Source organism: Amblyomma mixtum, chromosome 1 (genome assembly GCF_055824585.1).
Source record: "Amblyomma mixtum isolate Tamu chromosome 1, ASM5582458v1, whole genome shotgun sequence".
In the NCBI taxonomy this organism is placed as follows: Eukaryota; Metazoa; Arthropoda; class Arachnida; order Ixodida; family Ixodidae; genus Amblyomma; species Amblyomma mixtum.
This window is the reverse complement of record NC_143012.1, coordinates 221360201-221370934: the sequence shown is the minus strand read 5'-3', so window position 1 is coordinate 221370934 and position 10734 is coordinate 221360201. Positions and strand designations below refer to the sequence as shown.

Genomic DNA, 10734 nt, shown 5'->3' with positions numbered 1-10734 from the left:
CCATACGTCTGGTGGGGGCCAACCAAGATGTCCATAACTGATTGTAAACGTTTGGCTAATACTTTCATAAAAAAATTAAAATCAACATTAGTAAGCGTTATCGGCCGATAACCAGCAGGATTTTCAGTTTTCGGTATAAGTACTGTATGTGCACGATGGTTTGGAATGAACAAAGGCGCGTCTAGTAAATATGGCTCTTAAATATGATTGTGATGATGATGATGTCCTCAGGCTGAATGGCACATACCCACGGCGGGGGATTTGTCAGGGTGCATAGCGGATACAAACGCACTCATGTACAGGGAATGGAGTATATTTAAAAATTTGGGACGCAGAGCTTGTATTTGTACCAACCAAAAATACGGAGAAGAAAGAGTTGTGAATTCACATTCTAGCAGAGGAATCTACCAGATGAAATTATATAATCGTGAATATAATCGCACGCTGGTTTCAGGGCATATCCCTTGGCGCTTGCCCCGAAGGATAAGAGAATCGGAATAGATAGAGGAAGCCCAAGCCGAACGAGGGGGATCTCCAAGTAAATTCTACGGAGTGCAGCGAGCTGCCGGCAGGAGAGGAAAAAATGTTCTATAGACTAAATTTCGCCACAAGACTCACAAAGGTTGGATGTCGAACACCCCGATCGGCATAAATAAAGATTTAGCCGCGGTATCCTGCAGCGCAAAAGGCTCATGGACACCTCACATTGCCTCTAACTGCACATCCGCACAGTCCAAGGAAATGCCAGGTGTTGAAAATCCGCTGCAGCGAGGAGAGGCTCACGGCTCAAGCTGTGGAAACGCTGGAATCGCTGAAAGCGTGTTAGAGTCAAGTAAACAGTATTTCGGACGAAAGGGACAATATGTTCATCAAGGGCAGACTTTGCTAAAAAATCAGCCCTCTTATTAGAAACAATGCCACAGTGCCCAGGGACCCAGTGAAAGCGTACTTCTGTAAAATGTGGAGGAATAAAAAGTTGAAGGGAACGGCTCATAGGAGTATTCCTCGAGTTTTCAAGCGCTTTCAAAACAGAAAGGTTGTTTGAGAGTATAATAACCCGAGTGATACTGCGGGGAGTCCTTATTAAGGCCAACTCAATAGCCAGAAACTCAGCTACAAAAATAGGGGCATAGTCAGGGGCCCGAAATGAGTATCTCCAATCAAGAGCCCTTGAGTAAATGCCAATAGCTGCCTTTTCATTTTGCTGGGAGGCATCTGTATAAACGGCAATATGGTTAGGAAAATTCTCTAGGTACTCCTCTATGAGCCCATTTAACATATTGGCGGGCAGGTTCATTGCTTGGGAGGGTGTTGTCAAAGAAGACTGCCGTATCAGCCCGCCTGTGGTTGACTAGTACTAAACATCTCATTGATACAGAAATATTTCACAGCAGGGAATTAGTGAACACCACCTGAGGGTGCTTATACCAAGGCCAGGGAATACCAAAGAATCGAGTTTGGTTCGTTGTAAAATATAAAGACACCATCACACTTCTCCGTCTTCGAAACATTAGCCCCAAGAAAAACCATTAATCTCCGCCAGCACAGGGTAAGCTCTGTGGCGTCGACGGAATGCGCTTGTGGCGAAGCTTAACAAGAATATACGACGTAGACAAAAAAAGTATGCCTAGCTAACTACCACCCAGGATTCCCGAGCAAGCAATGCGACGTCGGTGCATCACAATTTGCACCTAATTTACAGTCTCGTTGGAGGCGTCCGGTAGAATCAGCCTCGTGGTCACGTGCATATCTCGAAAAGAAGAAAAGAAGACATCCGAACGACCTCGCCCGGTGACCACGGTCGTACTGAGCGGTAAAGCGGCAGCTGTCTTACTTATTGGCACCGAAGATGCTCCTATTGTCTCGCCAAAAGCTGAGCAGGATCGACCTGGTGACGAGCGACTGCTACGACTGCGGCGATGTGTTCGGCCACGGCTATTTTCAGCGCTGCTTCTGCGTCCTTGCCATGTTCTCCGTGTTTGCGCAGCACTGCCACACTATCGTCTTCCGCCTCATCTCCGACGACATCGACCACTGGTGCAAGCAGCCCGCGGACGGACTGATGTCTGCTGCCACCTGGAGGAACGTGGCGATCCCCCTGGACGCCAGTGGTCGTTTGAGTCGATGCACCGTCTACAAATACCCGAATGACGAAAACAACACGGAGACTGTTGCCTGTGACAAGTGGGACTACGACCCGAAGAAAGAGGGGAAGACCATCTTGAGCCGCTGGGACCTGGTGTGCCACAGAAGACCACTTCGCGCTTTGGCCCAGGCCTTCTACATCTCCGGATCCCTGGTCTTCATGAGTGCAGTCGGACACATCGCGGACCGCGTCGGAAGGATTCCTGTGCTCCTCTCGGCTGTGGCGATCCTACAACTGACGACGCTGGTCGGATGTTTCGCAGCGTCGTACGTTGTGTACATCATCTCCAGGTTCTTCAACGCTGGCTGTGGTGCGACGGTCATGGTGCTCTCCTGCACGCTACTCTTCGAAGCGTCCACCCACGTCCACCGGCACCGGTATCTCTGCATTGCCATGGCCACAGGCGTGTTTTCGGCAGACGTCTGGTTCGCCGTGGCTCGTCAGCTGCCGCAGCTCAACTTGATACTCCTGCAGTGTTTCATGCTTTCGCCGACGCTCCTCACTCTGTACGCATTCGCAGGTGGACACGAGTCGGCACGCTGGCACGTCGCCAAGAACGACATGGCCAGAGCTGAAATGACGATGATGAGCGCGGCCAAAGCAAACCACTTCCAGATTTCCACCACGGCCTGCATGTTGGAAAGGATCAAGGCACAGGTCCTCAGGACATCCAACCGTGTTATGATAAGCACAAAGAACGCCGCTGAAGCGAAGGAAGTACAGAGGAGGGCATTCCTAATGTTCGGCTCGTCCTTCGCCGTTACATTTACAATGTACACGATACTGCTCCTCGAGGCCAGAGTAACATCCGGAGCAGGCGCCTGGTTTCATTGGGCATCAATCCCGCTGGAACTCGCGGTATTTGCCCTTCTCTACGTAACATTCATGAAAATCGCCACGCCGCGCTTGTTGGCCACAAGCGTAGCCGTGCTCGGTGCTATGGCCTGCGCTATAAGCACGAGCTTCGCTGTGCGCTACAAGCCCTTTACTACGGCGTTGTTTCTTTTAGCCAAACCTCTTTCAGTCGCAGTGAATATCGTGATATTCAACAGCGTATTAGGTATGGTCCCGACGCCCGTCCGCTGCGGAACGATATGTTGGCTCTTCGGTTTCGGCCGTGTGGGTGGTGTGAGCGGTTACCTGCTGTCCATACTGCTTGGAACGTTGCGTGGAGACCTCCTTTTCGCCCTGGCTGGAACCGCGCTGTTCGCGATGCTGCTTGCACACTTCAGCATTCCACAAGCTTCCGAGCAACCAACTCTGAGCAGCCCTGTCTCTGTCAGCGGTAACGTGGACAATGTGGACTACATGAAGAACACGCTCGATAAACTGTCTCACTCTAAGGCTTCGAAGCAAAAACGCTCCAAATCCCGTTCTGGACATTCGTCCTCCAAAGCCCGAAGCCCAGTGCCATAAGCCCGTGTGAAGTGTACGTGATTCGTGTTCTGTTCGCTTTTTGCTTCGGCGGGAATTTTGTGCTCTCTCTGAATTCTGTACATGGTTCAATGCATACTGTGCCGTGCCTAGTCTTTTTCTGGATATTGTTCATCGGGATGGTATAACTGTATACCATATAACTGATTTTTAAGTGCTTTATTGTTCGTATTCTTCATCATCATCATCATCAGCCTGACTACGCCCACTACAGAGCAAAGCCCTCTCCCATGTCTCTCCAATTAACCCTGTCCTTCGCAGAGTTGCGGCCACCGCATTCCCGCAAATGTCTTAATCTCGTCCGCCCACCTAGCTTTCTGCTGTCCCCTGCTACGCTTGCCTTCTCTTGGAATCCACTCTGTTACCCTCCTAAGTTTGCCTCCGCACCTTGCCTCGGGATTTTTTTTCCTCGTTTTTTCTTTATCCAGGATATTTGTAATCGCTAAGAAAGACTAATACTTTTAAATCATTGCACAAACTAATAAACATATACTGTAACGGAAATTATGAAGGTATATGTCTTCTGGGCCCGTTCTTGTGATGCACCACAGATCGCCGTCAGTTGCGTGAACCAGCTCCCATCGAAAGACATACGTCACAGAATGGGCTTTCGGGTTTCCACACCTAATTTGGCGATGCACACGCTTTCGAAGTGTCCTGCCTTCTTACAGGTTTTGCATTTCTTCACTCTAGCGACGCCCTGCTATCTCTATAGTGCATTTACAAGCCATGCAACCGCACCATGGAGACTTCCACCCCTGATCGCTTGGTCGAACGTGGTGAGTCTGTGGACAACATTTAGATTAGATGGCTTTATTCTTCCCTTTAGAATATGAAAGACTCTTCCCTATATCGTCGACACCCTCCTCAGATGTTGCGTTATGCAGATCTGCTTGTTCTCGCCTCACCGTCTATGACGAACTTGCCGCCGCCTTGGTAGCCCTCTGCAAGGTAAGCGTTGCGCAAGGTTAAGTTTCTCAATCATTTTGTGGCATCAAGTCCAAACAAAAATGCGATGCCGGATGAGCTCGTCCCTCAGGGAGTTGTAGTCACAGATATCTGCCAAACACTGCAACGCTGTTATGAAAGCCTTCACTAGCTAGCCAAGGTTTCGTTTCCCCAAACTGAATTTCTTTCCAAAAATAATCTCGACGCAAGGCATGAAATGGGCGTCCAACCTTGCAATGACTCTGGCGAAATCCATGTCCTCTGTCATATGAAGCGAAGAAGGAACACCTCCTGTCCCTCTGCCCACCCCGTAAAGCAATGTGTTCACCTGGGTGGAAGCGTGCTGCTGATGGAGCCCGAAGACGATCCGATAAAGTTCCTCCGAGTTATCCACCTTTTCCAATCGTTCGGGTCCCAAAGGTCCGATTTCACAGGCGGTTCCACGTTAAAGGGGTTAAAGAACGGTGACCCTTTGGATGTTTGCTTTGCCGGCGATCTACGGCCGCTTCCAAGCGTATCAGCGTTTTTGATCGTGGTTTCCGGACAGCGTTAAGGCTTCGCGTTTCTCCATTTTGCACTAGGACTGTTATCCCGTTCCGTGTCTCGTGAGTACTATTGCATCCCTTCGGCTGCCACTATGAGGTGTACCAAAGGCTATGTAAAGACGGCTATGAAATTCCCGGTCCGTGAATAGCACACAAACCATTTTAATGCGCGAAATTTAGCGCTGCTATGCTTCAAGTACGCCATGGCTGGGAAGACGAATTACGAATAGTGATGACAGTGACACAGTGCTTCTAAGCTGCTTGTTTCCTTGGGCCACATAAGACTATAAGTAATACACACTTGGCTTTCAGAACAGTGGATCTTCTATACTGCGTAGGTCCCATATGCACTATTCATGCGGCAATTGCAACAACAAGAAAGAGACAAGAGTCTTTATGACGCAGATCACTGTCCTGTGAAACTTGTGCTCCCCTTTGTTTATTTGTGAGCGAGTTACTGTCAGAGTTAACAACCAACAGGCACCACCAAAGCCGATTGTTCGTTAAAATAGGGCTGCTTGGAAAAGTGTGAAGTAGATGCGAACTGTGTCCATGTTCGTCCCATTGTGCAAGCGTGACATTGTAAGTCATTAAAGGTGTAGTGGTGGTAATTGTGGTGTTGCATGAACACCCCGGCAAGGCCCGCAACGGGCCGCTGAAGGACACGACTCGGTTCCGAGCGGAACAAAAGCGGGCTTGCGCCCGTGCCCCACGGTTTTATTCACACAGCAAACAAAGTCATTGTTGTTAGACCAGATTTACAAATCAGCTAAGTGAATTGTGTGTCGACCCAAGAGGGCGCCACACAACATCGTCTCCCCCTAGGAAATAATGTTAAGCTATTGCGAAAAATACTGCTCTCTTAACATGTGCCACGAGACAGCAAACATTATACAATGGTCATCAAACAGAAACTATCCGATTTTATGGCTGTGCTATTTCTGTTATGACGTGTTCAAGGCACAAAAATGTCTCATTTCAGCAGTCATTACACATGGCAAAAGAAAGCACACACATTATACAGTGACTATGGGCACGACATACGATCAATCTCACCCAGAAACAACACTAGATTTGTACATCCACCGTAACAGAGAACACACAAGGAGATTCATCATTATACACAACCTATCACAACATCATTGTGCGCTGAATGCGAAAACATGAGGAACTTGCAAAGAAAGCAAAGTGAGTAAAGATCACAGCGATACAGGAGTATTCATTCATTACCCGCTTTATAAAGTCTCCATGACTGGCCCACTGGCCACGGACAGCTCAGTCGCGACTACAGGCCAAGAAAAACAGGTGTGCTACCCTTCGCTCCAGAACTACATCTGGTAGTCTACGGCCCAGAAAGGTGGTTTCCGCTGACGCACTGGGCGCCCGCGGCTGTGCGAACTGGAAGTCCCTGGGTCGCTTTGCTCCGGAAAACTACAACTGCTGTCCTCTGGGGATTCGTGCGCAGTGGTGCGGCCACTTTCGGCTGACTTTGACGGCCTATATTCCTTCCCCCCCTCGTTGCGCGAAGCGTTATCCAGGGTATCTGCAACAGGAGGCGACACATTTTCGGACATTTCGGCACTTGTTTCAGCTAGAAGCTTGTTTCGAGTTGCTGCCATTGCATTATCAGCAGCGTGTGCTGAGCCTGCATAGGAATAATCTATGCTTGGCGGGCTTGGAATATTTTCTGGGGCCGGCAGTACCCGGACCAGTTTAGAAGCATTCCAGACCTTACCATCACTCAGTAAGAAAGTGCTTGGACCAACCTGTCGCTGGACTTTGAAAGGTCCAATGTATTTGGATGGACCTGTTCTGAATGACCGCACCTTCACTGTGTCACCGATTTGCACGGCCGTTGGCTTTGCGCCTCTACGTCTATCAACGTAGTATTTCATTTGCTGTTGCTTATTTTCAACCCTTTGTCGCACCTGTGTTTGCTCCGAAGATGTGTGTTCTGGAGACGTTGCTGTAGCGGAAGTTTGAGGCAAGTTCCAGGTGCTTTGCTGCGAATTATGAAAGGAAGTACAGCTCATGTCGAGTTTCGAGCGCGGTTGCCGGCCGTGCAGCAGGACTGCAGGTGACACGCCCGTAGTTGAGTGGGGTGTGAGCCGGTACCATCCCAGATGTTGCAGGACAGCTTGTTTAACGGGTTCTCCTTGGAGTTGAGCTATTTGAATGGTCTCCTTTAAAACTCTGTTGAATCTTTCAATAAGACCATTTGCTTGAGGGTAGTAATTTGATGACCGCAAATGCTGTATGCCTCTCTCTTTTAGAAAGTCTTTGAATTGTCTCGAAACAAATTGTGGCCCATTATCTGTAACTATCGAGTCTGGAAAACCCTCCCTGCTAAAAACAGAGATCAGAAAGTCAATGACATCCTGGGATGTTACTGAAGGAGTGAAGTAGACTTCAGGCCATCTGGAATAATAATCCATTAACGTTATGGCATACGTTGGACTCGGCGGAATGTTCAAAGGCCCCACAATGTCCATGGCTAGCTTCTGCCAGGGGCGGTCCGGCCAGGGAACTGGCTGGAGGGGTGTGAAGGATGGCTTAGCTGACTTGTCAGCTGCTTGACATATGAGACAGTGTTTGATGCATTCCTCTACCTGTCTATCAAGCTGTGGCCACCAGTAGCGTTCTCTTAGCAGTTCTTTTGTGCGGACTATGCCCGGATGTGATTCATGGGCCAACTGTAGGAAAGTGGGACGAAGTACTTCAGGAATTACCACGCGATCTGCTTGCATTAGTAGACCATCTACAAAGGATAATTCCTCTTGGATGTGAAAGAATGGCACAAGATCAACTGACAGAGCCTTCTTGTGCAACCAGCCCTTGTTGAGCTGACTGATGACCTTTTGCAGGGTAACGTCAGAAGCTGTTGCATTTTGTACAGTTGCCTTGTCGACTACTGGTGTTACCAGAGAAACGATTTCTTCCTCCTGATTGTCAGAATTTTCTGCGACGGGCAGCCTGGACAAGGCGTCTGCCACATAATTTTGTGTGCCCTTGTAGTACTCTATTTGGAAATTGTAATTCAGCAACCGAGCTGTCCAACGAGAGATGCGTAGTGGTCGGCGACCCGAATCGCCGGCGGAAAGCAAAGCAACCAATGCCTGATGATCGGTTCTGAGTGTAAAACGTCTACCCCACAGATATACATGCCACTTTTCGCAAGCAAACAAACAGGCTAGTGCCTCACGTTCACCAACTGAGTATTTTCTCTCAGCCGGCGACAGAGCGCGTGACGCAAAAGCAATTGTATGAAGGTGCGACCCTTCTTTCTGCTGTAGTACAGCTCCCAAGCCAACGTCTGAGGCGTCAGTGGTGACTACGACAGGTAATTCCGGGTTGAACATTTGCACAACAGGTTTGCATGCCAAACGTGCCTTAACTTGATCAAAACTATTCTGAGCTTCCACCGTCCATTCAAATGATTGACCTTGTCGGAGCATTTTCCGCAACGGTTCCACTAAATCTGCATAATGATGCAGGAACTTGGCGTAGTAGCCAGCTAGACCTAGGAATGATTGCAGCGACTTGACGTTCGTAGGGGAAGGTGCATTAACTATAGCTTTGATTTTCGATTCCATGGGAGAAATACCCTGGGCCGACAGGTTGTGCCCCAAGAATGTGAGTTCCCTTACTGCAAAAACACATTTCTGATTCAATTTCATTCCTGTTGTGGAAATGCGAGACAGCACTTCCTTCAAGTTGCGATCGTGCTCCGCCTTGGTCCGTCCCCACACCAAAATGTCATCCAAATAGCACACTACGGCCGTACAGCCTTTCAACACGTGTGACATAAGCTTTTGAAATGTAGCCGGAGCAGAAGCTAAGCCAAAACAGACTCTTTTAAACCTAAATAGTCCTTCATGGGATATGAACGTTGTCAACTCACGACTTGTTTCCGTGAGTCCCACTTGATGGTATGCTGAAGCCAAGTCCAGCTTTGAGAACCACGTAGCTCCTGCGAGCAACTGCAAGAGTTCCTCCATGTGCGGAAGTGGGTAGCCGTCGACGACAATAGCTTTGTTGGGCTCCCGCAAGTCCACACACAGGCGAAGGGAGCCATCCTTCTTTTTCACGACGACCAGCGGAGACACCCACTCCGATGCGTCGACGCGTTCGATGATGTCCTCGCGCTCCAGGCGCGCGAGCTCGTCGGAGACTTGTTGTCGCAGTGCTAGCGGAAGGCGTCTCAGCTTCGCACTGACGGGAGGAACATCTGGTCGGCGGTTGATTTGATGGACGTAGTCCTTGACAAAACCGAGCTCACTCGAAAACAAGGCTTCAAATCCTGGCGGTGTGTTCTCCGGAACCTCGAACGAATGACAAGTGGCTTGGAGACAAGTGAGGGTTGACCCCATCACGTTGATGTGCAGTTTCTGAATGGCGTCAAGGCCCAGCAACGAAGATCCTTGTCGAGTGACATGAAAAGTTACCGATGCTTGAGTATCGTTGTACTGTATGTCAGCTTCGAAGGTGCCCAGTGTGGGAATCAACTTGCCGGAGTAGTCCCGGAGAGCCAGGGTTGACGACGACAGAGTGTAGAAGCGTGCAAAATATTTCCGAAAATCAGCATTGTTGACAAGAGAAATGGCAGCCCCAGTGTCGACAAGTAGAGGAACTGGGTTTCCTTTAAACGTTACGGTAGCTATTATCTCTTTCTTATTTTGTGGCAATTCTATGCCCAGAATATGCGGAGAATTCAGGATGTGTACTTCCTCCACGGTAGAGGCCGGCGCCTGCGATGCGCGAAGTGTCGCGGACTGATGCTGTGAGCGACAGACTAGAGCGAAGTGTCCAATTTTCCTACAATTGTTGCAACGACGATTGCGGGCTGGACAGTTTCTTGCGTTTGCATTATGTTTCGGAGAGCCACAACGATAGCAATACGGTTGACGACCCCCTTCCTGGCTTTCTCGCTCGAACTCCGGGCGCCTTCTTCCATCTTGGCTGCTTCTACCTCCTTCGTCGGTTCTGGGGACGCCACGGTGGAAACCCGACGCTGTGTAACTGCGCCATCCGCCTTCTTGCTCACGAGCACGAGCGGGCGTTCGAAAACCTGAAGTTGCTTGACGAATGCATCCCTGTTCGATCGTCGGATTTTCCGTTACAGGTTCGTCGACGCGATAAACCGGCGTTCCCTCATAAGCTGCATTTGCTTGCTGTACGGCTTCTAAAGCTTTGCCAATTTCTTCTGCCTTGGCCAGCGTAAGCGTTCGGCCAGCGTTCAGAAAACGTTCGCGCAACGCTGGGTTTGAGACGCCTTCGATGATCTGATCTCGGACGCGCTCGTCGAACGCCGAGCCAAATTCGCACGTCAACGCAAGTTGTTTAACTGCCGCTACATACTGGGTAAATGGCTCACCGGGCAGTTGAAGTCTCCGGAAAAAACGGTGTCTCTCAACGATGAAATTCGTTGTGTCTGCGAACAACAGGTCCAAGCTCCCGACTAACTGTGTGTATTCGTCTGTGGTCGTCGCTTCCGTGGCAGGCTCAAGCGGCGTCTGCGGAAGTGCTTCAGACGTTATGCCGGCGACTGCGGACGCTTGCCTAGTTTCTTCATTGTTGAAATGCTGGCGCTGTCCCTCTGCTCCGAGCAGCGTGAGAAGGAGTGCCGTTTTCCGCTCCGGTGCCCAGTCGCTACCACCGGCC

General features: G+C 49.7%; 1 protein-coding gene across 1 annotated transcript; it reads left to right on the top strand.

The window, feature by feature from the left end:
• Positions 1 to 1750: 1750 nt before the first annotated feature.
• LOC149370977 (steroid transmembrane transporter SLC22A24-like) lies at positions 1751 to 3619 on the top strand. The gene has a single exon (XM_089584388.1). The coding sequence runs from the start codon at positions 1850 to 1852 to the stop codon at positions 3560 to 3562; it is 1713 nt and encodes a 570-aa protein (XP_089440514.1). The 5' UTR covers positions 1751 to 1849; the 3' UTR covers positions 3563 to 3619.
• Positions 3620 to 10734: the final 7115 nt, after the last annotated feature.

Coding starts and splice junctions, on each gene's coding strand:
- LOC149370977 (XM_089584388.1), top strand. CDS start 1,850: ATGCTCCTATTGTCTCGCCAAAAGCTGAGCAGGATCGACCTGGTGACG.